At 39.5% G+C, this 27,972-nt stretch overlaps 2 protein-coding genes across 2 annotated transcripts; both read right to left on the bottom strand.

The window, feature by feature from the left end:
* Positions 1-3: 3 nt before the first annotated feature.
* On the bottom strand, positions 4-8,322 carry tmem184c (transmembrane protein 184C). The gene is made up of 10 exons (XM_084931642.1): positions 7,712-8,322; positions 5,991-6,121; positions 5,874-5,910; positions 5,559-5,764; positions 3,083-3,157; positions 2,890-2,983; positions 2,681-2,793; positions 2,478-2,577; positions 2,201-2,372; positions 4-1,563 (listed from the first exon to the last, which is right to left on the bottom strand). Exons 1-10 carry the CDS (start codon positions 7,826-7,828, stop codon positions 1,253-1,255), a joined length of 1,356 nt encoding a protein of 451 aa, XP_084787768.1. The 5' UTR covers positions 7,829-8,322; the 3' UTR covers positions 4-1,252.
* A 3,642-nt stretch (positions 8,323-11,964) lies between these two features.
* ednraa (endothelin receptor type Aa) lies at positions 11,965-24,482 on the bottom strand. Its single transcript, XM_084931640.1, has 8 exons — positions 24,242-24,482; positions 22,843-23,355; positions 21,236-21,363; positions 19,287-19,485; positions 16,427-16,579; positions 16,158-16,291; positions 15,870-15,978; positions 11,965-15,516 (listed from the first exon to the last, which is right to left on the bottom strand). Exons 2-8 carry the CDS (start codon positions 23,308-23,310, stop codon positions 15,379-15,381), a joined length of 1,329 nt encoding a protein of 442 aa, XP_084787766.1. The 5' UTR covers positions 23,311-23,355; positions 24,242-24,482; the 3' UTR covers positions 11,965-15,378.
* Between the last annotated feature and the right edge of the window lie 3,490 nt (positions 24,483-27,972).

The following is a 27,972-nucleotide window of genomic DNA, read 5'->3' as shown; positions in this document are numbered from 1 at the left end:
AAGTCATATTTCATTTGATTTATTGAGGATATCTGAGATGGAATTAAATCAAAATGTAGAACGACGGATCTGATGCAATTGCGTCAGTCATATTTTAAAAGAAAAAGAAAATCCCATAAGGCAGTGCGACATACCAGAGTCAGGCATGATGCCAATTACCCCTCGCTGTGCCACACACTGATATCCCAAAACTGTACATTAACGATGGCAATATCCCTGAACAAATCTGTGAATTCACAAAGAAGCATCCTTTAAAAACCTATGGAAAAACAAATGGCTTTAGTGCAACAGGTGCAAAATTATTTCAGTTTACAAGAGACAGAAAACATCTCACCAAATAAAAATGACCCCAGATTGAAAAATAAAATAAAACACATTCTACATGGATGTGTAAACAGACTAGTTACACAGCACACAGAACAAGGCATCTGCGAAGACTAGCGGATTTTATTAACTGTCGAGTAAGCTGTACGCATTAAAGCATAGATAAGAGCCAACCAGAAGGTGCTGATTGTACTTTTTAAAACTGAATTGTGATTTTAATAATACTAGGATTGTTTAATTGTATATATTCGTACTCTTCTGAAATGGAGTATACTACATTTATACTGATACTGTGTGATATTGTCAGTTATGACCCCTCTAGTGATGTACACATCATTGTACCACAGTTAACTGTGGTACAAGATCGTGTTGCTCTTTTCTCCCCTCTGAATCGAGTAGTTAGAACGAAACGACTGCAGATATCTGTAGTTATAGTAGTGCAGGTTTTCAGTTTTTCAAAAACCAGTAAAAGCATGATATTCAATTTAAAAGGTTGCATATTTCCCTCTTCGTCACATCTGAGATTACGGCATGAATGACACGTAAAATTGTATAGTTTCATTTTTGGAAAACATTTTTCCATATTTCACTTATTCTTCGGTGAGAGCCACGTTTTGTCTGATCTTGTGTCTTTCCTGGGTAAAACCAATTCTAGCTTAGCCTACTCTCTAATAAAACATAAAACAGCAAAATGACGTTGCTTACTAGTCTTTTAGTGCCATTAAATCACCAAACATTCTTGAAGCTGTCACTGGAAGCGGTCCATTATGTCTTGCATGTTTTTGTTAGACTTTGACTACTACATGGTCATTGTGCCCTTTTAAATGAGTTTGTCTTGTTTGCATCAGTGATGTTTGAAAAAATGTGGCAAGGCTATAATTGGGCCCTGCCCAACCATGTCTGGCAGAGTTTGTTTGCGACACCTAAGCTAGGTGATCACAATGAGATCTGCCTCTGTCGGGTCTTTGGTTTGGTTGGTAGTTTCTTCATCCTGGGTTTCTTCAGGTCTAGCCTCACACCCTTCCTCCCACAGGGCTGAGCCGAGCCCAGCGGGTGCTGACAAAGAGTGTGGAGCGGGGGTTCTGCCCAGGCCCTGATAGTGACCCTTAGGAGAAACTGGATTACAAGCTGCTTCGGTGATGGCATCTTGAGACGCAGAAGAGAGCAGGCCGGATCGCTCACCATCACTTTGCGCCTCATTGAAGTAGGACTTTCTCGGACGACCCATAACTGTTCTTCCTGCAAATGTGGACAAAGAGAAACTATTAAATATTTTTTAGAGAGGATGCAGTAAAGATCATGTTATGATGGCTCACACCAGTAACAATGCTATTCATGTAGCAGTGTGTAGTAGTCAGTTCTAGATTATTACAGGAACATCTACAGTACAGATGGTTTTGGTAGGTGTTTTTGCTCTGAGTTTTTTCTGTTTTGCTTGGATGGGATCACAACCATCACGTGGTCATTGCCATTACCATTTTGTACAGTCAGAAAACTGCACAGGACTTAGTACAATCAGTGACTACTGAGTAAAGGGAACCTAAAATAAAGAAGCCAAGCAAGTACCGGCTCCAACATGCACCTTTTCCACAATCTTTTAAATTTAAATTCTGAATGTTGTTCTAACTACACATTTTAAATTGTGTTTAAAAATCGCTGCTGAGGCACTCCCTTCTCAGTATAGCCTGTTATACATAAGTAACGAGCAATCATCTTGCAGACAATATTTATTGTTGAACTGGCTCCTCATTTTTGATCTCAACTCTAGCATTGCAGTCACAAAACCATACAAACAGTCGGAAAAATAGCTTAAATAATCAATGATACCAACTAGCTTATGGTACTATGGCACTTATAGTACAGCAGGAACACGTACCAACATTGCGGACTTGTTCAGAAATATCTGCTCTGACATCGGAGATGTCCCACATTGCCATGAAAGAGTCAAAACAAGACACCTCTTCGGCCTCCTGCACGTAAGGTTTGTAGGTGAAGCTAAAGTGATGGGCAATGGCTGCGAGAAACATCTCCACACATATGATGAAATCCTAAAGAAAAAAAGTGGACAGCTTCATTGTGTTGCACTATTAGGTCCCATAGGATATATTAGTTCTGTTGACCTTGGTCAGAATGTTTAAACTATACTCACGTACCTGTAAGCCAGTAGCTACAGCTTCCACACTTTGCCAGTCCCATGTGCGCTTCTCTGAGATAATGCCCACTTTAACCAGCAAAGCAATGACCACAGCTTGCCTAAAACGATTTACAGCAATCACAGTTTCATTAGCCTTGTTTTAAATGACTTTTTCAGAAATATCTGGGTCATGTCATGAAGTTTTAACACACTGAGATTTACCAGAAAGAGACGAACACCACCATTTTCACACACAGGAATTTGCCGACTGGTTTGATTGGATTCAGCTCCTCTCTCAAAGCCTTGTAGAAGAGCACCAGGCAGTACATGGCAAACTAGATCAAAAGAAGACATAGAAAGGAATGGGAATGAAGGAAGGGAATGCTTGTAACAATTAGTCCATCTTTAACAGGATTTAGATCCACCATTACCAGCTGTGACATATTGTTGAAGATCACCAGGTATGTCCATGCGTTTTTGAAACTGAAGTTGCCTTCATCGTACACTCGACACAGCTGACAGATTCTAGAAAGGAAGAGAAACACACAGCTGACGTCAACAGACACCAAACAAAATGTGACTACAGTTAAAGAATGAAGCATGTAACAACCAGAGGGTACTCACAAAGCAATGACTGTGGTGACAGGTCTTACTACTGTGTACTGCAACACTCCCAGCTTACATCTCAGCAGCAGAACCCTGCAGAGGAATTTGATCATCTGAATTAGAAGTGAATTGGTCTGAAATTCCAAGAAAAAGCCCAAGACCGGTGAGCAGAAGTATCTCAGGATCACTTGGGCAGAAGCCCGAGACCGGCTTGATGATATCAGTTAACACTGAAATTAGTTTGTGTCGTCCTCGACACAAACTAAGTTATGGCCCATTTTAGCCACATTGTATTCCTATTTAAACAATGAGGTTGCTGATGCTGGCCATTAGTACTTCTTTTTATACATCTACACCAGTTTTTTATATACAAAGGTCACCCGGATAAATCTGGGCTAAATTAACAGCACACTTGACCAATTATCAATTACAGATGTTGTGTGACTGAGGCTAATTTGAAGCTTGTGACTTTCACTGACTTGTTTGCTTTGAGGGAAAAAAAAAGATTTGAGCTCCAAGAGTTTAGTACATTAAGATGAACCCGTTTCATTTCATTCATCCGTTTAAATTTACAAAACCTCTCTGAAATGAAAATACATCGAAAGAGAAAACATTGTGCAAGAAGACCGATGCAGATTAAATCTCTAAATTGTGGCCATTTCATTGAGACAGTAAGGAAACATGACTATGGCCAATAATTCCAGTAAAACGTCAGTAGATTGTCCATAAAACTAACATTTTTGGCAGGGCTCTAGAGTGCGACCAAATTTTTCAGTGGTGCGACTAAAAATAAATATTTGGTCGCACCTGTGCGACCAACTGTTCCGGTAACAAAAAAAAAAATCTCTGCAACTCTCCGTGTGGTCAACAACAGACACACATTATGCCCCTATCGTGGACTAAACCAATCAGAGATAGTCAGGGGCGGGACCTCTCTGATTGGCCGTGGTCCAGTTGAAAGTGCAGGTGGAAGAGAGAGGTGAGTAGCTTGAATAAAGCGATATCAATTTATTAACGGATTCCACACAAAGACCTAAACACAGAGCGGACCCGACGCATCAGAATCAGCTTTGTCTTTCTCGGCTTTCTCACCCGACGGCCTGTACACGGACACGCTGTCGGAGCTCGGCGATTCTGCGTCGGATCCGCTCTGTGTTTACGTCTTTTTGCGCTGATTCTGAGCTGCAGGTTTTGTCTCTCTCCAACCAAAATTTGCCGAGCCAGCAGCAAAAGAAGCAGCAAACTGCGCTTCACATTTGATCAATGTCGTCATGAATTCCCTCTGACTTTTGCTGTTTTGCTTCCACCACGATAAAAATCACACTTCCTGCACAGCTCTCTCTCTCTCTGTACTTCAGGAACAGTTTCCCATCTCAAATCTGTTTTCTGCATTATTCATTCGCTTATTACCCACCAGTCTACCGTTGTTTACAGCGCTTTTTCTTTTTTCACTTAAATGACCTCGGACAAGAAAGCCTAATTTCTGCTGTTCAATACTGAAGAAATTTAAATTTCTTAAAATTATGCAAAATTGCAGAATATTGCAGAATATTTTTAAGGTTATCTGCTATAAAAAGCCAGACCAGGAAAATCTCCTTCATGTTTTCCTGTGTTTTATTCTCAGTTACTTTCACACAAAGGCATCTGCTGTGATGTTCACAATTCTGATGAAGTCTCATGTGTATCAGTACTGATAAATGATCAGAATTATAATATTTCTGACTGTCTGAGGCTAAATTGAATCAAATCAGGACTTTGAGAACCGGAATCGAATGGATTATAGGAATCAGTGATGATACCCAGCCCTAGTGAGCAGCCTAGGCCTGAGAGAAGTGGATATAGCTGTGGGTAATAAGAAAAGATGAAAAGAACTATTGATAACTTTTTTGTTAAGTTAAGGCCTGATCTGTCTGAAATTCATAGCCAGTGCTCTGACACGGTGCCATCAATCTTTGAATGCTGAAAAAGCACAGTGTATCTAGAAAACACATTATATGCTGCAATAAATGCACTGCCCAAGTGTCCCCTCTCCCCACGGCCTTTCAGCAGCAGACAGCAGCAAACAGGTCGTCAGAGGAGGCCAAGATGATGATTAAGTTTAACATTTTCTACAATATTGACAAAGCACTTTAAGCACAAGTTTGTTAGTTAATAATTTAGAAATTAATATTGTCTGTATGGACTTCCCCCCCAAAGAAAGTGCACATGTAAAACTGCGGTGTTAAGCGATGCGGTTGAAAAATTTGAGTGCGCCTAACTTTTGTGCCGGTACGCCTAAATTTTTAAAGTTAGGCGTACCGGTGCGCCCATGTCAAAAAGTTAGTCTAGAGCCCTGTTTGGGTCAAAGTATAAACAGATGGTAATGTTTAACTAATATCGCTTTTACAGCAAAGGTATGACCAACACTTGAGCGCAGCTAAACTCTGGGTCAGTGAATTTAACCTGCTGACAGCTACAGTTTGACATAAGAGGAAAAGGTTTAAAGGAAACTCACTCTCCCATTGGCCACGGTGGGCAGCAGCAGAGGGGAGGCAGGTGTTTCTGCTGCTCCTGAACCTCCAGCATCAACACCAGGTTGGGGTACTGGTTTTCCAGGTAGTTAAGCAAGAACGTCATGAAGTTGTAAATGACATACGCCTCGTAGCACTCCCTGCATGTGTCAAAATATATTGCTATACTGGGGTATTTCAGTGCAATCCACTGGAAACAAAAAAAGACGAAAAGGGAACAATAACAGGAAAAGCTATGAGGATATATAAACTCATAAAACGGTGTGCGATGGCTTTCATTAAAAAAATACATAACTCACACTGTCCAAGCTGTAGATTGGAACCATCCACAATATCCTTTAAATAGAAAACACAAAAGCGTTAAACATCTGTTCTGGGCTCCTATTTGTGGCTAAAATGACTGTTAAGATCTTTACCTGATGATAGGTTTTTGAAGCTCTGGCTGAGTATAATGCACTAGATGCTGGAGGATGCCCCATAATGATATGGGTATGGTCATGAAGACAAAAATCCCAGCGATGAACCATGCTTTGTTATGAGTGCCAACCTGCCGGGACATGGAAAGGAACAGTCAACAACATTTAAGTCATTTAGCCATTGGAGTCTTGGAGGGTATCATTTAATATAAAGTCAATGGTGAAAGCAGTATTCAGATTCTGAAGTACAGAAACATTACAACCATGTAAAAACACTTAATTTCAAGTCCCGTATAAAGGGGACGTGTTTAACTAAATTGCAGTGCAGTGTGATGACTTGGATAAAGATAGTTTTTAAAGAAAGTACAATTAAGGAAAGACTGTTTTAGTTGAACACACCAGAAGAGCAAAGAAGATGGTAGTTATTAAAAAAAAATAAAAAAGGTCATCTATATTACTCTAGCAGATTTTATGACTTTTGAAAAAATAAAACAAGACTTCAAAGTCTGTCATTGACTAGTTTCTTGTTAATATGTAAAACATCAGCAATCTTAACAGTTATAAAACATATTTTAATACCTTATTTAGCATTTAGCATTACTCCCTCAACGTCCTTAATATAGATTCCTATGAAAAAGTATTTGCCCCCTTCCGGGTTTTTTTTTTTTTTTTTTTGCATGTTTGTCAAACTTACATGATTCAGATCATCAAGCAAATTTCCATGCTGGATAAAGATATTCTGAGTAAATTTAAAAAAGCAGTTTTTAAACGACAAGCTCTTTAATTCAGGGGGAAAAAAGTTATCCAAACCTACCTGACTCTATGTGAAAATGTAATTGCTCCCCAAAGCAAATAACTGGTTGTGACACCCTTGGCAGTAAGAACTGCAGTGAAGAATTTGTGATAACTGGCAATAAATCTTTCACATTGCTGTGCAGGAATTTTGGGCAAACCTTTTCTTTGCTGAATTGTTTTAATGTCAATGCACTCTTATTTTAGTGGGCTGAAAACTCTTGGGAATGTTCACTAAGGCTCCAAGGATTCTCTATTTTTGGATAATTATCCTCAGCTGTTTTGAGTTTCTTTAGATCGAGCTATGATGCTATGAAGCAGGCTAAAAGGTGAGATTTTTAGCCTGCTACGCTGATAGGTGTAATTTATGTGATTTCTTGATTTAACAGGTCGGTTAAATTGAACTCAGCGTTCCAAAAAAAATGGGGTTAATCACAGTTAATTCAAGATTTAACAAAGGGGAGAAAGTTACTGTTTCACAGTGTGCCAGATCGATCTGGATAGTTTTGCCCTTAATAAATTAAATTATCACTGAAAAACTGTATTTGGTATTTACTTGGTTTAACTTTGTCTAATATTAAAATTTGTTTGACGACCTGAAACACGTACGTGGGGATGTAAACAGGAAGGTGGGACGTACTTTTTCACAGCACTGTGCTATTACTGCACAAACTGGTAGGTTTGCAAATGCATTAATAAGTGCTTAATAATGAAGAGCTCACCGGCTGCTAATGTACATGATAACAAGTAGCCAGTTGATGGTGAACATGTTTGTCTTTATACACAGTTGTACTCAAAATAACACAACGCCACATAACTACTGTAACAACTCACAACTGTATTCAAGTGCAGTATTTGAGAACCAGCGTTATCTCTGTGTTAAACCAACAGATCTCCCCAGAAAGAAGCATGAGCAAAACTGCACTGACCTTTGACTTCTGCAGTTCCCAGATGCACAACGGCAGGACCACTAAGAGCAACAAGATGTACAACACAACGACCAATGGCCGGATCCATCTTCTCCAGTTCCCACAGGAACACGGCATCTTACACAGAGATACTGCAGGGCACCCCTTTCTTTTACTAAAGACCTGAACCAACGTCTTCAACACTTTGCGCACTTTACGTTAGCTTAGCATACTGTTACCCTCCTATCGGTTAACCGCGACTCTAAAACAATCCTTTACTAATGTGTAAACGTATGTCGACTCCTTCTCTAACGTAGCGATTCATTCATGAGGACAAAGCTACTTGATAACAACCAGCTCATATGACTCCAATTTTAAAAGCTAGGCTGCTAACATTAGCTTGTCAGCTGATTCACCATGTAAACAAACGGTGCTGGAATAGTTCCATACTGCCAGGACACCAGGCTCCACAAATCATTAAATTATAATTCACACTAAATCAAGAGAGTTGTTAAAAAAATATAAATATAAAAAGTTACAGCCAGGAGAGGTTTAGAGATTAAAAAAGTTTCCAAACTGCTGTTATTGTTGTGTGAACTTCCTGTTTTTTGCTTCAACTAAGAGCTCCGCCTAAACCCTTCAACCTGATTGGTGGAATCGTGGATAGTTTGGTTGAGCTATAGCTTCATGACCGTATGATGTGTGGTTTCGCCAGCAGATGGCAATGTGAATTAACAATTATCAGGATCCCGGCTCATTTGCTATATGTAGGGTATCAGACGTGAAACAGATTCAAAACATTGATGCTGAGATAGTAAATATGTCACTTTTAGGACATACAGAGCTTGAGTATATGTGGCATTTTTTCCACATATTTGTCTGGCCTATTTAAGAAACGTTTGGGTTATTGGTGTCAGTGAAATGGCAAATGGGATTTATTCCCATTTCCACTGGATACAGAGGCCTGTATGTAGAACAGTAAAGAGTTTATTTTGTTTGACTCCCAAATGAGGCTGTGCAGAAAGGATCCAGAGCAACACTAAGAAGAAAACTATTGGTTTATTTCTGTTCCTATTTTAAACCATTTCTATCTAAATTCATAGAAATGCACTGTCTATATTTGGGCAGGACTACAACACATCAGAGGACTAAACGAAGCTTTAAATTGGGATTATTTATTGTCTCTTGTTTATTCCATTTACTTTCAAAACCAAGTGGAAGTTGCTTTATGGGTATTACTTTCTTTAAATAATAAAAGTTTAAAAGGAGCTCTTTTCTTTTTATCCTTTCTTCTTTGTTTGTATTTGTATGTGCAGACATATGAGTGTGTTTCTCTGTAAAAATGAGGGGAGGCAGAACTTTCCTTTCTGTCGCACCATGTCTACACTGCCCCACAGTCACAGAAATTACTGGCTGTTGGAGGACAGATTGTTCATGAATTTTGTATCGATCCTTTTGGCTTTTATGAATTAGAAATAGTCTTTACCACAAGTAGCGCATGCGAGTGCCATGGTGGGTAGCTTGGAGGGATTGCCATGCAAAGTGGCATACAGGGTAGCGCCATGTAAGGGCAGGGTAGATAAACATATGCCGTGTTCGATCAAACCCAAAAACATACTTTAGCGTAAAGGATGTGGCGTCCATCAAGTCAAAGTGAATCGCAGCCATAAGTGCAGTATCTCGTACGGTATAAATGGCAAATGAGATGAACAGAATGGATGGGTCTGTGGAATGATAATAATAATAATCAATACAGAAAGAAGGAGACATACTGTCTGGTTGCTGATGCATCAGCCAAAGTGCACCTCCTTTGTCAAAGAAATACGTAAGACTGCAGTAGTTCAACAATTACTTATTTATCTTAATATGTCTGCCAAAGGCCTTTGTGTCAGGAAATGTTTAGACTCACTCTCACCACTTATATTATTGTTCAGGAACAGAAACACAGAGAGGAGGGAATCAAACACGTTCTTTCAAGTCACACAACATCTATCTATCTATCTATCTATCTATCTATCTATCTATCTATCTATCTATCTATCTATCTATCTATCTATCTATCTATCTATCTAAAATAAAAGATACATATTTACCTACTTCCAGTCCAATTTTGGATGGGATATCAATGTATTCGGCGGATTAGGCCTGAATTTTCACTGCGTAGCCAACTCCTAATAATGTGGCATATCTACATTTGCCATTCTTTTTGGTGTGTGTGTGTGCGTGTGTGTCTGTGTGTGTGTTCCTACATGAGCAAAAACAAGTTAATTTTTATTCATTTCCATGTACTACATTGCTGTGAGTTCTCTGTATTTTTATTTGTTTGCATTTTTGATTGATTTTTATGAAAATAAATTCAACTTCTAATTCAACATTGCTCTTCTGGAGTTGTTTGCTTGTTTAGTAATCCAACCTTGGTCTCAAGCTTTAAGAAACTCTGTTCTAATACAACCAGTCAGCTTATGTTTGGAGTCTTACATTGGATGTAGTTATTGTTGGATCTTGTAGTTAAAGTTATTTTAAAACAGATTTCACTTACCGTAAATAGATCCCATAAGCCAATAAATAAATAAAATAATAAAATAAATATCTGTGAAAGTAACTAATTCCTCTTCTTATTTTTTTATTAATAAAATATTATCAATAGAACCAATAAAAGCAACTATAGATATAATTTAAAAAAAATTATTAATCACACGTATTGTAAAACATATTTTAAAAATATCCATATGTTAAAATAAGAAACAGATTAGGACACAGTAATGGTAAAAAGGAAGTACACCTTGTTCCAATTCTAAAGTTGTCGTGTCAGGATATAAAAACAATAATCTGATTATTGTTCTTAGCAGATCTTTAAATTAGGAAAACCTGAGATGAACAGCAAAAGATGATATGACACCATTTTATGATTTATTTAAAAAAAAAAAACAACGAGCCAAAATGTGAATTGTGTATGAAAAACTAAATACAACCTCACTGCTTCCATAGGAATTAAGAGGCTAAGTAGCAGGCAGGTGCTGATAATCATAATGATTGATAATCAAATATGTGTGAGTACATATGATCAGCAGATGTTTTGCCAGTTTTCTAGCCTGAAGTCTTTTAGGTGTGTGTGTGTGTGTGTGTTAACACAAGGCCAAGGATGAAAAATATCAGCAATGATCTCAAAGAACCAATTGTTGCTGCCCATGAATCTGGGAAGGGTTAAAAGGCCATTTCCAAATGATTTGAAGTCCATCACTCTACAGAGAGAAAGATTATTCACAAATGGAAAATATTTGACGCAGTTCTTCCCAGGAGTGAATGTCCCAGGAAATTCAACTCAAGGTCAAAGCAAAGACAAACTGCAAAAGAAAAAAAAACCCAAGAGCTAAATCTCAGACTCTATAGGCCTCAGTTAGCATATGAAAGAGCATGTGCATTTCTTTCTACCATGACTAGGATATGACTACTTCACAGACTTGACACTAAAACTCTTGGGTCTTTCCAAATTAAAAGAAAATGATATTGTTTGTGTCATCCTGTCTAAGAAAAAATCTTTCAAAAATAGGAATTTCTTTAGATTATATGAAAGGGTCTTGATAATACGTAGCCATCACATATATTTGCCTTGAACATTGATTAGTTTTTAACATATTTTTACTGTATCCACCAAATCAGAGTTAAGCTCTGCTTGGACAAGCACTCTGGATCTTTCAGATCCTCTATTTGTTTTCAGGCTTTATTTAATTCACTGCTGGCAGAAGACAAGATTCCCACCAAATTCTCTCCTGGCTTATTCTTTCTTTCTTTCTTTATTTTTGTCTCCACTTCATTGAACTGTAACATATGACATTTTAGTGACTGCAGTTTTGAGGAATTTCTTCCGAGTTACGGGAAACCAGTTGTGATATAATGCAAGGAATATGAAACTATGTCATAAAGTTCATGACCAGGCTGAGATTTATCGCCAATAGCTGAAACATAAACCAGACCAATGTCTGATAAACCGTGACTGCTACAATGGCCTGTTGGTCTTGGATGATTTTGACTTTGTATATAGAGCTACACAGTTCTGGTAACTGTCTGCTGTTGAGTGTGATGGAGTGTAATCTTGGGTTATTGACACATTTGCTCACAGCCAAATTGTCAAAAAAAAATACAGATTTAGGGAAGCAGTGCTTAGATGCATTAAAGCCATGCTAAAGACAGACTAAAACGAGGACTGCACAACTATGCAAACTATGCCGCTAATGGTCAAACTTTTCAGTCCTCTGCCCTACCCTCTGAGAGAGTGAATTATAAGTATCACATTCCCACCATCCAAGCCGTTCCACATCCTCTCTCCTGACATTCGCAACCCTTAGGGCTTGAGTGCCAAGCAGGTCAGTGTGTTTCAAATCACTCCCAGACGCCTCTTTCTCACAGTTGCAGATGAGAAACAGGAGGGGAGGGGGGACCTTGACTTCTTAGAGCAACACAATGGCTGAGTAAACGTCCTTGTTTCCTACGATGGAAATTGATTTATTGGTATAAGCAGCAGCATTAACATGAGGTTAACACGTTAAATCAGTGACAACAAACATATACGAAATCCATTTTTCTACAGATTATTATGAATAGCTTTTGAGTAGTGGTAAAATAACACCGTACAGATATAAACTGATCTATACATAAGTGTGCAAAACACTCCAACTAAAGACGTGCTAGTATTTGCAGACACAGCACACACTCACACACATGATAGTGCACATTCAAAGTCACACAGGTTTACGGGTATCTCTCATAGATGTAGAACATCAGAAAGGGGCTATTCTGTCCTGTCTCCTTCAATTCAAATTCAATTTAATAAAACTTTATTGATCCTGAAGGTTGACCCCGAAGAAAATTGGGTCCTTAGCATATCGCTGCCATCTTACTGGTGGCTCCATGACAGAAAAAAATATGTTGATATTCACATAATGGGGAGCCTACCAGCTGCAACACTTGTTTGTGACTTCTGTTGCATTGCATACTAACCCGTGAGTAAGACGGCAGAGAGTTTACAGCTTATTGCTCAGTCTTTGGGTCCTTCTAGATCAATGGTGTTCACACATCAAATAGAATAAGGCATTATAGTTGTTTTGTGGTGGGACACAGGTTCCACATACAGTACTTGATCATCATTTTGGGAAATGCTCCTCTTCACTCTTCTGGCATGGTTGAGTTGAAAAGAGATACAGTACAAAGCTTAAGCCATCAGTTTGTAAATGTAACGGATGTAAACACAGGAAGAAACTAGCAGCGATTCGGATTTCTGGGAATATGAATGGAATTTTGCAAACTAATCTCAGCTTTGGCACCAGTGATCGGCAGTGGGATCAGAGAGGTGATCAGCAGTGGGGGCTAGGATTTCTGTTTCTTGACACATGATTGGAAAATATACAAAAAGGCTTACACATGCAACAAGAGCTTTGGTTGTCCACTAGAGACCCATTGTGAGTAAGCCCATAAAGCAATGGGCTCGTAGCCTCTAAGCTCTAGGTTAGGTTAGTTCATCTAGGAAATAACTGCACACAGTTGAGAAACAGTCCTGATTTGAACAAGAATGTTCTTTACATAATTAGCTATTACATACAGGCTAACATGGCTAAAGTTGATACACGATTCAGTTTATTTTTCAGTCGTTAGCTTCAGTAAAAATGCTTTTGAAAACATCTGAAGCCAGTGTAGCCACACCTCTTATTTTCTTTCGATACCACTTATAAAAGTAAAACAGACACTATGATTTAACAAGAAGTCAAAATATGTTTTGGAGATATAGAGGTATTATTAGCTAGCTTAATGTTCTTTTCTGTGACCCCTTTGAGTTAGTCTTGTTCTACCAGTGAAGCATGTAAGTATACATGGATGTGTTATATAAATGGCAAAATGTGTTAAAATGGAGGTGGACCTTTGGTTTTGGACCAAGTCAGGCCCCCTGTTTTCCCTTGTTTCCTGTCTTTACGCTAAACTGAGCTAACTGTGTGCTGGCTGTAGCTTCACAGTAACGGGCAAAAACAAGTACAGTGGCCCCTCGTTTATCGCGGGAGTTACGTTCTAAAAATAACCCGCAATAAGTTAAAACCACAAAGTAGCTAACTTTATTTTTTACAATTATTATAGATGTTTTAAGGCTGTAAAACCCCTCACTACACACTTTATACACTTTTCTCAGACAGGCATGAACATTTTTACACTTTTTTCTGTTGTTTAAACACTCTCAAATTTCAAACCTTGTAGAAAAATAAGTGCAGTATTATAGAATGAAACCAAAGGCATCCGCAGCACACTGCTAGCGATAGAAGATTTATGTAAATTTGACAAGCTGAACGCATTCTGTACTGTGCAGGAGACACAGCACGAGATCGATTGACAATAGTCTACAGGAAGCGGAACACAATGTGCTGTAAAAAAAAACAACCAACCAACCAAACAAACAAAAAGCACGCAAATTTGCCCACACAAAAATCTGTGAAACAGCAAAAGGTGAACCGCGTTATAGCGAGCGACCACTGTAAACACATTTCCCAAAATGCGAACCCAACTCTAAATGTGGAGTGTCTATCATCTCACAAAACATTCTTTACCTATGTCATTATAAAGGTAAGATAGGCTGAGTAAAAATATTGTTACTGCAGTCTAACAGTTTATAAAATTGGTCATTACATGAGTATATATTTGCATTGGGTTATAAAGCAGAGATGTCAAGAAAACTGTTGTATTTGTATGTTGAAATTCACAGTGTTGCAAGAATCTGTTTTTTTCAATGGTCACACTTGTGGTTACTCTTTAATCTACCGCATGTTAGTCATTTGTATGACGTGTGTTAAAATACATTGTTGCACATTAACTGTTTGCTCTAAAACCTGCAACCCTATGTTTCCTGATGTGTCAGCTGCTTTAACAGAGGACCTGACTTTTTGTGAAGTCTACTGTGCAGTATGCTCACTAGAAACTAGAAAAAAAATTGTGTTTTTGTCAGTGATTTTGTTCAGATACATCCAGAGTGCACCCCTTTCTTGATAACTCAAAAAAAGCAGTGGGACTTAAACATCAGGCGAATAAACTTTAAAGTCATCCTCTAGTTTATACCACGTAGTAGCTCAGGGAATAATAAGTATGAGCCAAATATACTGTACAAGAACTGTCACTAGCATGCTTTCCTGTTTTTCATTATCAGTAAGTAGCAAACTCCAGGGGACTCATCACTCGTCATCCCCGCTGACGGAGAACAGTCAGCTTTTTCCTTCCTGCAGCATCCTTCCCAGTGGTGCTGCCCTTTACAGGAATAGCACACTTGGCTCCTGATAGAGAGCAATTTATAGTGAGGCTCAGCTGCTTCCCTTTAAAAGTTCTCCTCCTCCTGCTTTCCTCCTCCTTCTTCTTACAAGCTAGAGTCACTGTCCGTGGGTGTGGGAACAGAAGGAGTTTGTTGGAGGAAGTTTAGTCTGCTGAGAGACTCAGGAAACACCAGCGTATTGAAGTTCCCCAATCCATTTTCATCCCTTTTATTCCAGTTCCTAATGCATGCCCGCCATATTCATGTTTTGCTTCTGCAGTCCTCACGTAGATTATTGTCTGAATGTGTACATTTTTTTGATTTATGTATTATAATATGAGTATTGGTCACATTTTAAGTGCTTGATGGGGATACAGAAAAGCTTCAAAGACACTCCTCAGCCGGGAACTCAGTTGCTGTACTTTCTGGTACCGCGGTCAGTGTGGAAGTTGTTGGGCTCTGGACTTTTACACTGAATACTGGTGCCATTCATGGGTCCGGTGCTGTTCAGCTGATTGTCGGAGTAACACCAGCAGCACAAACACGACTTGGAGAACATGTGAAGAGAGGAAAGGGAACATTTAAACATGGCAGCGTTTGCAGACAGGATTTTTCACTCGTGTAGATCACATTTCTCGTTTGCTCCTGCAACTCCTTTCACATGCAAGCTTGAAACATGGTTAATCTCAGTCTCTGTCCCTTTGTGACCTCGGCCAGTAAAATTAGTACATAAATCATCAGGCTGCTTTTACATTTTGGTTACCAAAAGTCATCACAAGCTAAGAGTTGTTTGCTTTCCCAGCCTGACCAAAAACATTAGAAGAAGTGTGGGCGTGTGGAATTAAAAAAAGAGTGATTTTGCGTGCATGCCACATGTGTATATATCCATGCCTACTATACCTTGAAGCAATTTTTGAACTTCTTGCTGACAAAGTAGAGGATAATGGGATTTATGCAGGAGTTGATTGTTGCAAGGTTGATGCCAAAGTAGTCCAGGATCAACAGGAAACTGAAAACAGAGAACAGGAGAAATATTGAAGGAATAATTTTCAAACATTTTTGGAAGCCCAGCTTCCAAAGAAGCTAGTGACACCCTGAGTTAAATTGGCCCGTGCGCTCCCATACTCTTCTTCCCAGTAGATTTTTGAGGACCTTGTTTGTCAGAAGTCTATTCTTCTAGAAACTCACTTGAGCAGCTCACATCGCATTTTCTCTGTCTGGTTGTAAATCATCTTCTTAAGAATCCTGCTGAGGTGCAGTGGGAACCAGCAGAGGGCAAAGATGAGGACGAGGGAAAAGACAGCTTTGGCCACCTCTCTCCTCTGCAGAGGGAAACAACAGATTACTGTGTAGTCTGAAGATGATGTTTAGGTAATGAAATGTCAAATGTTAAAGCAATGGAATAAACACTGGGATTATATTTAGAGAGAAAAGGCGATTTAGAAATGTTGTTGAACCTGTTTGAGGTGCTCACTGAGAGCGATCCGGAGGCTGCCATTCCTGCGGTTGAGCATCTCGCAGGTCATGAGAGTGTAGAAGATAGCTGTGCAAATCAGTGGTACGCAAAAGTAGAAGCCAAACAGCCACCAGTCCTTTGCATCTCTGTAGAACTAGAGAGCGACAAACGCAGTTAGTTATGAAAAACTGCAATAAATTCATGTTTTACTGTGACCTGGGAGTTTGAGACTAGGGAGTTGAAGGTTTATGACCTACTGGGACTCAAGACCGCTGAGCTCCACACATTTCCCATACGTACATATTTATTAATGCCCCTTAAGCTTATCCTTGCACATACAATAATGTGAAAAAGTACTTTTTCACATGATTACATACAGTCCTGTGAAAACACCCCCATGATTCAATAGCCTGTTGAACTACTGTTAGCAGCAATAACTTGAGGTAATGATTTCTGGAAGACTTTATCAGTCTCTCACATCGTTGGAGGAATTTTGGCTCACTCTTCTTTACAATGTTGCTTCAGTTCATTGAGGTCTGTGCGAATTTGTTGATGCACAGTTCTCTTAAAATCCCACTGCAGCATTTATTTTTTATTGCTTTTTCTGGTATGTTTGGGATCATTGTCCTGTTGTGTGACTGAATTTTCCGACAGATGGCTTGACATTTGACTCTAGAATACTTTGGCATACAGAGGAGTTCAGTGCTGACCTCAATGACTGCCAGGTGCCCAGATCCTGTGGTTTCAAAAAAAGCCCAAGTCCTCACCACTCCACCATTGTGCTGACAATTGGTATGAGGTGTTTGTGCTGATATCACGTGTTTGGTTTTTGCCAAACATGGCATTGTCAAACATGATCAAACTTTCCACTTTGGTCTCGTTTGATCAAAGGACATTGTTCCAGATGTCCTGTGGTTTGTTCAGATGCAACTTTGCAAACCTAAACTGTGCTGCAGTGTTCTTTTTAGAGAGAAGAGACTTTGTCCTTTCTCCACTTCCTTTCTCTTTCCAAACAAGCCATCCTTGTCCAGTCTTTTCCCAATCGTACTGTCGTGAACTTTAACATTTAACATGCTAACTGAGACCTGTAGCTCCTGGGGTTTTGGCAGCCTCTCTGAGCCTTGCATGATCTGACCTTTGGGTGAATTTGCTGGCATGTCCACTCCTGGGAACACTGGAAACTGTCTTAAATGTTTTCCATTTCTAAATAATCTTTCTCTCTGGCGAATGAAGGACTTGAGATTCTTTGAGAAATAGCCTTCCCAGAGTAATGAGCAGCAACAATTTGCCTCTCTGACACTGTGTGTACTCCTTGGCATGGCGTTAAAACACACCTGAATGCTCCAGACGAGCAAACTGCTGAAATTTCTGCTTTTATAGAGGTGCTCACATTTGCTGAGGATCAGTTAATCAAGTCTCCTCTTAATTCCTATGGAAGACTTTTTTTTAACCCTTTAAAACCAAGTGTATCAGATTTGAAACGTGTTTTTGTGAGTTTTTGAGACTTCTACATCATCAGCGTGACTTTTTTTTTACCCTCAAAAAATCATATAAATTGCATGACAAATTTTTAATGACTAAATTGCAAAAATATTGTACATAAGCACAATGTAGCAAATGTGATACAAATTAAACCTCATATATGCAGATTCAAATTTTATCTATTTTTATACATTTTGTCTAAAGGTTTGACAAACACTCCATTATCAAAAAATGAAAGATTTCTGGTGGTTATTTCATGGTTCAGGTTTTAAAGGGTTTAGGACTTTATGCAGTTTCTGCACTATAATCCATAGTTCCATTTCATCAGCTATTCACGTGGCCCTAACATTAATAAAAATCCTAAATAAGATGTCATATGTGGTGTTGGGCTATGGAAGTAAACTGAAAATAATTAAACTGGACTTCATGCTATAGTAGAATCTATGCTTTTGTAACCGAAACAGTTCTCCTCACACCACTACCAGCCTCCCCCTGTACTCCAGTGTTAATGAAGTCCATGTGAATGCTGCTCTGTACACAGACTGTGTAGCAAGTCTGAAATCAAGCCGTTCTAATTACACTGTGTATAATAAGAGCCTCTGGTTTTCTGTGGTTCTAACAAATATGCTAAATATGCACTGTTTCAAAACCCTACAAACCAGACCAAACCTTATTACACCAAGCTTTTCTGGACTCTTCGTAGAACCACTTCAGGTTTTGGTATCTTGTGCTTTATGGACAAAACAGAATTTGGTGTCTTTCAAAAATATCCTATTTCATTGCTATTAAACAATGGCACAGACTTTAGCACTGTATTGATATCTGGGAGAGATTACCTCAAGGGTATGCACATGTGGCCTGAGCCTGAGGCCCCAGGTCTGTGTAATTGCACTTGGCCTGCAATCAATTACGTGGTCCAAAATTGTGAAACAGGGCATAATCACTAAGAAAGACTAAGCTGGCCAGGTCTATTCCTTTAATATTCACTGGAGCGGATTCATGGCTGTATTCTAGTTTTCTTAAGGTCTAAACATGCTTTACTGGGGCACCGATGCTTTAAAAACATGCGCCCATATATAATGAAAATAGCACACCAGTGCACCAGCTGTCCATTAGAACCACTTACCGACTCCAAACGAACAATACAATGCTTTTAAGATGATGGCAGTGATCATGATGGAACTATTATGCTGATCTTACACTCTGAGTAGTTCTCCCACATGTGTGTGTCCCATGTCAGCAGTCATGTCAGCAGATCATTTTGTCTCTACATTACAGAATTCAACAATTCTTTTGCACATCCTGGCTTTAGCGCAGTCTAAAAAGTTGGGCACAAAATGCAATTTCTTTAAAGGGATGGCAAAGTGGTAACAGCGCACCTCCATGAAGGCACTCCGGGGTCTAAGCATGCAAGTGCGCATGGTTTTGTTGGCATAGTCGAAGGTGATTATGTCGAAACCGACGGCCTCCGGCACTGCCAGGATGAGTGAAAGCACCCAGATGGACACGATCTCAATGACGGTGATCAGAGGGATGCCCACGCCCTGCACTCTGCTCCACGATGCCACAGCCCGGTATCTGTGACACAGCAGGACACAAAGTTATCACCTGGCATATGGCTATTTATGCCATAACTGTTACACACAATGAGCTGCTTAGATTAAAGCACCGGCTGATTTTAAGTTACTGCAGTAATGACTGTGATTACTGCAGTTATCCTTACAGCACCCTAGGATACAAATAATGTAAGACGAATATAAAATGTCAGTTTAATGTTTAAAACAGGTCAGCAAGAGTTCAGCTGTGCGATAGAAATGTAATATTAAAGTAAAGTCATCACTTTCTTCATCTCTCCTGATTGACAAAGCTAACAAGAGCTTCCTTATGCATGGCAGCACACCAAGCACAACAAACTGCTCAGTCAGCAAACACTATCAAAATGTTAAGAATTCATGAGCAGAGATGATCAATTGTTTATTTTAAATATCTAATATTTATATTTTTGTGAAGCCTCCAAACAGACTGGCCCATGTTGGCAGAGGGGTCTGTGTGTTGGCTTGTGTTTCCCATGCACTGAATACTTGTTTGCTTGTTTGTTTCATTAATGGAAACCACTTGTCGAAATGTTTTAGTAAAATCGGGCATCAAGATTTTATAGCAAAAACAATATATTTTTCATGACACATTTGAATTTCTCTGTTGAACAACATGGTGGCATTTATATTTTACTAAGTGGTAATGTATCCACCTTTTCCTCTTCCTCCAACATTGAAAAGATACAAAAGGGACTCGAGCACTTTCATAATACACACACACACACACGCGCGAACACACACACACACAGATGAAGATATGCTACACATTTCCTGGAAACAAATGGAGAGCATCTGCACTTGAACTACAACCGTACAGCGCTGCAGCCTGGCTTTTCTCATAACAGAGGTCATTAATATTGTCTTCTTATAGCTGAGCCCCGGTGCTCCAGGTGAGCCTCTTATCTATAAAGTTGAGCGTAGTAGATAATATGAGATGACCGTGAGCTTCAGCACTTCATGATCATCAATTATTCATTAAGGAAATTCTATTAAGGTGCTATTAAAAAAAGAACCTGTCAATATGCTTGCAATCAACATACTGTAGACTAATGTTAACATCATAAGTGTGCAGCTTATATATAATATACAACTCCATAAAGGAAGTAAAGAGTCTCTTTTTTGAGGGGGTTGCAGTGAATCAATAGAAAAGAAAGTAAAGGGATGACTCTTGAGTGATTATGCACAATCAGTACTGACGTAGTGTAGCAAGTTTCCTGGAACAGATGATCTTAGCATTCCTGCCATTACCCTGAAATCCAATCAAAATGTTCATACATTTTGTTGAAATTAATTCCAGCATCTCCTGTTTATGTTAGAAAAAAATATTTGCGAGCAACCAATCTAAAGCAATGTTCTCTTGTGCCGAGCACAATATGGATTAATTGGCACGCCTGGTCGGCCAAATCGAATTTGTTTAATTTTCTTTCCAGTTTTTTGGCTGCTGTTTTCAGCTTCTGCTTTTTCCATCTAAGAAAAGCCTACGCGGATGATCGTGCATGTTTCTGTGCAGAGACCCGGCTGGGTGAAAGAATGTAAGCTCTGTGGGAAGCTGCTGCTTTTAATAATGGGGAAAAAGCAAAAACTGGTTCACTAGTTAATAAAACTGACGTTCACACTTAAGCAAATACACGCACAGATGTCAGATGTACAGCGCGAGCTTTTTAAATGCCAGATCCTCATATAAGAGCTCTCTACTATGTGACTGAGCAGTGTGGCGATGTGGCAGCACTGACCTGTCAACGCTGAGGGCGCACAGGTTGAGCACTGTGATGCCCACAGATGCTTTCTGCAGGAAGGGAACAAACTTACAAAGGCACAGGCCCACAATGCTGTCATCGAATGGGAAGCGTGATGCCAGGAGCTGGAAAATATAGAAAAAAAGGAAAGGATTTAAATCTGATTTAATACGTATCCTTTACACACATCAGCAAAACTCACACTTCCCTGATGTCTCATTAAAAAGTAAAAATAATTTTCTTTGTCTTCACATGTGTTTTACAAGCCTGCTGTTACTGTGGTGTTCCCGACTCAAATGGATCCTTTTGCATATATAAGACCTTCCTAGTGAGTCCGTCAGTGTCATCTTAACATCACTGTCAGTCTGCAGGGACCACTTCCAATATTGGAGAAATCTCAATATTGGCTTTCTACTTTTATCACTAGTGTCTAACAGTTGTTTTCTACTACTTCTTCCTTTGGTAAAATTAGTCAGGGTCACGTAAGCACTTGGACACTGAAGCGTTTTTCAGCAGCACAAAAGTTTTACAAAGCAAAACAAAAGACAGTGTTTCTGGAAACAATGTCTTTGCCCCGAGGAAGACAACAGGAGGTTTCAACATTGTAGATGTGGCTCTTTCTTTGTTTATGCACAAACTGCTCCCCCATTCAGAAGGATTGTTGTTTCCTCTTTGCACATGTGTTGCTCAGACTACAAAGTCACTCTGCCCTCAAAGTCCCAAGATAATTTTAACCAGGTGCATTTTTTTCTTGGTTAAACCACATCCTATAATGAGCTCAAAGGATCAGGTTGACTGATTGCTTCATTTTGCCATCATTCTTTATTATTGCAATAAACCATGACAGTGTTTACTGAAATAAATCAAACGAAGGCAGGGGGCCCTGTAATGATTTAACATAGTCATTCACATTCTGAAGAGGTCCCAGCGTAAACAAAAGAGTCGAGTCAAACCAAACTAAAACGAGCTGCAGTTGTGCTCTCGTGACAGTGTCTTTTAAAGATGCTGATAATCATTAAAAGACTGTTTAACATGTTTAACAGTTGCTTATTTGGGTAAAACTAATAATAATTATTATAATGCTCATAAGGACGAGAATAAAACCAGTGGATTTCAAACATGACCGACCGATAAGCTCTCATGCTCCTATTTCACCTCACTTTTATTTGGATTATAAAGTACAATAAGTACAAAAGTTATTAATCACTTGTGGAGCAGTGAGATTTGAGAAGAAAACAAAAAAAACCCAAATTCCAGATAAGGGTTCATGACTAATGTCTCAGGTCAGCGCAAGGCCAGTGATGTGTGTGACTACAGCCTGATTCTTATGTTTAGTTATGTCAGCCATACCACTGCTTGTCTCATCGCCACACGAACACGATAACAACCTGACTGATTAGGCTTTCCCATCTATTTGTACACTCACTCAGGCCCTTTCCCACTCACCCCCCTCTCTCCTCTTCTCCAGTCTGCCTGTAATATTCCACTTTATCTGTGCATATCGCCTTCGCTGTCCCTGCATTTCATCATATTCACAACAAGACATGTCACTCAGCAGCCTTGACATGAAAATAAGAGTTTAGAGTAAGCAAAAAAAACTGTACCTTGTACACATTGATGGGTATATCAATGACAATGTAGATAAGGTCGCCCAGGGCCAGGCTGGCAATGAGGGCGTTGGGTCCATTCCTCATGCATTTGTGCTGGTATATAATCCTCAGCAGGGTGGCGTTGCCTACTATCCCGACTACAAAGACTATAATGGAAATGATTGTGTTGATGTACTTAAAATGTGCGTTGATTGAGGTATTTACAGTGCAATTAGGTGGTTTCTTTACTGTAGTTGCGTTGCCAGAGCCAGATACCACCGCTTGTGTCCACTGGTGGATGCCGGGCCCCGTGCTTGGACTGACAGTGCTGTAGAGACCGGACTGGAGGGTGGAGTGGACGAGAAAGCTGGAGAGAGAGTCCTGGTCCGCTTCAGCTCTGTTTATCTGGCAGATTCCTCTGGCTGCCATACAGGCCATTAGCAAAAACATATGTCCAGCTGGAGAGCCCATTATGGGATGCATTGAGCGCTTTGATATCACTGACAGAAAGATGGTCCCAATGTATCACTGGTAAGAAGAGAAAACAAACAAAAGCAAGAAAGACGTGGTTATTTTTCAGAAAGCTCACAGTAAATCTGAAAAGACGGGAGTGTAATGTTAGAAGTCAGAGATGATGAGAATGTTTGATGGCCTTAATGTCCCTTTCAAAAGCTATGAGGAAGTTCAGCAACATCTTTATGACTTCAAAAAGGTTTTGCCAAGGGGGCACAGATGGATGATGCCAGGAGTAGTTACAGTGAGGATGAGGCATCAACAGAACACGTCGGGGATCTGTTTTGCTCTCAGTCAGTCCTGGATGAAGCAGCACTTGGTTGTATCGATAATGTTGCAGCTGGACGTTGGGGTTTTATGTCAGCTTGTGCTGTTTGATTTCCTATGTTCTTTATTCTCCATCTGTTTCTAATTTCAAAAAGTTTAGACTTGTGGTACTGAGCTTTTTATAGACACGCTGGATTGACTTCTAGTTAGCTGAGTAATGCAAGAGTCCAGGTTAAAATAAAAACCAGATGAAGACCCAAACCCACAGAACTAAGAGGTAGTAGTAGTAGTTTATAACTTGAATCCCTCTTCTTATTAAAAGGAAAAAAACAACCCTACAACAACAACAACAACAACAACAAACTTTCTGGACAAAATCAGAGTAAGAGAGAAAGTTTTAAACTATCACATCCACAGTGAAGCCCTTTTCATCATGTCACAGTACCGGCAACTCTTATAGCCCAGAGTTCTTCCTGTTCAAAGTCCCAGCTGTCACCAAGTACACAAAGAACTATTTAGCAGCCAGCCCTTCAAGTAGCATCACAGTTTAGCATCAGCATGACACTGCTGGGATCTGTGACAGCACGCAAACTGATCTATCCATAAATAATAAATACATTTGGTTTTCACCTACCACTTCTAAAATGTCTGCCTGGCCCCCTTGGAAAGCGTCAGGCAAACTTTCAGCTGAAGCCCCCAGACATCTGTATCACATCACATGAGTAATTAACGCACTATCAAAGCCGCAGCGTATCCCACTTGGTTTGAGCAATGCACCCGTCTGCTCTGAGGTGCCTTCGCATTATGGCTCAGAGTTTCCTGTGGAGAGTTTGCAGTACGTCTGAGTGTGTGCGTGCTCAGTCGTGTGAGTCTGAGGTTTTGTGTACCTCTACATATGTATGTGTGTGTGTGTGTGTGTGTGTACGTGTCAGCGCACCAGTGAGTCACTTTGACTGGGTGGGATAGTAAATCTCCACCTCCCTTTGGTAACAGACTGGGCCCCCTTTGGAAACATCACCCTCCTCTCTTCTCTCTCCTCTCTCTCAGAGGCACCGCCTGCTGACAGTCATCTCCATGGCGCAGCAGCACCCACACCCACACACACACACACACACAAGGGCAGGGGCATCTGGGAGCCCAACGCCCCTCCAATCTGCCCGTTTCCTTAAATCCCTCCCACCTCCACTTTCAATCCCCTCTGACTCGCAATATGTCTTGTATACATTACATACAACTGTTTCCTCACACAAAAGGCAGCAGAGATTAGACTGGAAGGAGGAAGGCAAGAGGAAGTCAGTGTCCATGTTGTGATGTTGTGTTTGTTTCATCTAAGAGTGGGAAACAGAGACGGGAAGTGGGAGCTAACCATCAGCCAGCCTTTATATCAACATACTACGAGCTGTGTGGGTGGCCAAGCCGCATCACACTTTCTTAACTTTCGATTTATTTAAGGTGTGAAAGATATATAATATCTGTTGAATAAGTGATAAGTTAGGGGAAAAGCATTAAACAAGCTTTCTGCTCCATTACTAGACTTCTAAATGAACAAATATTAAATCAACTGGAAATTTCTTTCACCTTTTTAAGGGAAAAAAAATCCCAAAACAGAGGAAAAATAAACAAAATTCCCAAACTGAGTGCTATCTGAGATAACCAGACACCTGAGATGGGAGAAGAAGCCATTTCGATGTCAAGCGAGAAGAGTGCTTGTGCATCAGTGTCCATTATGGATTTCAAAATAGTTTATGATGTGAGCTGAGAGCAGGAAGAAGGCTATTGAAGTCACCGCAATCTCTGTTTTGCAATACCAAAAAAGCTGACGCAGCAACTGCACAAAGAGGAAAACACCACTCAGTTGTATGCCATACATGCACTCATGTATATATCATGTATATATCTATCTACTTAGCACTTTTAATTCTTATTCTTATTTTTATTTTCATGTCTATTTAAGCGTAATTTATGACAGTATGTTTGCACTGAAGCACCGCAGCAATTTCCTAATGTTGTAAACCTGCTCAAGATTTGGCAATAAAACCCTTTCTGATTCTGATTCTGATTCTGATTCTGATTCTGATTCCTGATACAGAACCAGCTGCATATAAGCTAAAAATGAAAAACTGTCTTCTCAATAGATTAAATGGCAAAAAGGCGACAAAAAGTTGTGTTTTATGTTGATTCTGAGCATTTGTGGACTTTCCAAAGTTTTCTTTTGCATAGAAATAAGCCAAAAAATGCACTTTATGTCAAAGGTATTTTATTTATTGGGCACTATTGGAAAATTTAAGCTGTATCTACGTTACAGCGACACATATACACGCAACTGTTAAGAAGCAGTAGAGAATAGTTTTTTGTGCAACATTATTATTGATCATGCACACACTATATGACGAAAGAGAAATCCGGGTGAAACGTACACATACATGCACACATGGTATATGCAAGCACTCACTGACTGGCTGTGGCCCCGAGACCTTCGGTGTCAAAGGGCGCTGAGTGAATATCCACTAAGTCTCTTTTGTTTAAATATGTTTTCTCCTGAGAATTTTAATTTGTCGTGTGAGGCTCCGTGCCATAGGTTTGTACAAAGGCTTCCTTCTACCTCCGGTCATCCAAACTAATTGATGAATGACCTCTTTGCAAAAGTGATTAATCACTAATGTGTTATAGTTATGGGTTCAGTAAAGTTTTTTTTATTATTATGAGAAAGCATGTCACAAAATATTTTCTTGTTTGCATCATGTCACTATAAAATATTTGTCCTCATAACCTTAACTAATAAAAAAATATTCTATTTTCCAAGATGAGGTCAAAATTTTATATTATTGTTACCAAATACAAATCAATACTATGTGTTAAATTCATATATAGTTTAACAATAATATATATATTTTTTGTGAATAAAACTTTTATGCTTCCTCAGATAAAGTATAATTTCAGCACATATGGTTGATTTTCAGGTACTTTTCCTACAGTCAAATGTGACTTAATTGGGTAATGCCAATATTTACAGCCATCTGAAATTAAAGGGATCGTGTTTTCTTTAATTGTAGTCATGAATATATCATGGCTTCTGAATTAGTTATGGTCAGCAGTGGCGAATATTTAATTTATTGGAACGTGATTTGCTGACGGCATCTGATTTCGTACCCCTATTTTTTCCCCTTCCAAAGTCCCCTGATTGTTGGCAGCTTCTATGACATTTTAACTTTTTTTTTTTGGAGGGGGGGTGGGGGGGTAGAGTCTTTGTTAGTAAATCCATTAATATATAAATGATGAAACCTTTACCTGCTCCCAGTTGCTTTGGCTTTCATGTTGTTGTTGTGTTGTTGTTTGGATCGTAATCAGGTATTAATGCCATTCTGTCTGAACTCAAAGATGGCAGGCTGCCTGGTAATTCATATGCTTGTTCTCTGATGGCATCTGTCGAAGTGTGCTCTCTGCATATTGGTACATACCCTATGGGAAATTTCAATCCAGCCCCAGACTGAGTGGGATGTAAGCAATTTCTTAACTGGGACACTTGCGTGAAAACAGAAAGAACAGAGAGAGAGAGAGGGAGCGAGAGAGATACTGGGAGAGAGGGACCGAAGCAGTGAGGGAGGGAGAGAATAGGTTTGAGGCCAATCCTACAGTGACAAGCAGCGACAGAGTGAAGAGGGCTCAGTATACTGCCTGGCTTTATTAATTTGGGCCATATGGCTCACGCAAACAAAAAGTTACAGCACAAGAGCAAAAGAAATTTTGACTCTGGATGGAAGAAATTTTCATTGTAGTCTGATTAGTGCCAGCGCTTGACTTCATCTGAAATTTATCAATATAATATTAACAGACTATTTTAATTAGAAGGAGGGAAGCTTTGTCAAAGCGCCGATGATGATGACGGCTGATGAAAAGAGCCTGTAGAAAAAATCTGTTCGTGAGAACTCGTCTGTTTTAAAGTTCATGAAACTTTCTACACTGTGGCCTTGAGGCAGTGGCAGTATGTTGTTTTTGTGCAACTTTGGCTATGCTAAATCTGCAGGAAAAACAAATTGTTGGGGTCTGGGAGCTCGTTATCTTTTGGAACTGCACATTTTCCTCAAAACAGTAATCTAAAATATGACAGTAATCCAGATTTTTTTTGTCTCATTAGAGAAATAAGGTTAATAAAACTAAAAGCCAGTTTCTAGAAATATGTGTATTATTTCCGCACTTTGCTCGCAGTACATCTTTACCCAGAGATGGCAGAAAGGAAAATAAAAGGAATACTTCAGATTAGCTCAGACAGCTTGCTGTGAAATGTGAGGTGGCAGCATGTTTTGCTCTTAAGGATATTGAAGCTTTGCAGATTCATGTCTCAGAAATACATTACTAGACATTGGC

This window comes from Perissodus microlepis, chromosome 6 (assembly GCF_051167445.1).
Source record: "Perissodus microlepis isolate ML-2025 ecotype Zambia chromosome 6, ASM5116744v1, whole genome shotgun sequence".
Classification (NCBI taxonomy): domain Eukaryota; kingdom Metazoa; phylum Chordata; class Actinopteri; order Cichliformes; family Cichlidae; genus Perissodus; species Perissodus microlepis.
Note: the sequence above shows the minus strand (reverse complement) of the source record. Positions and strands in the feature narration are given on the sequence as shown.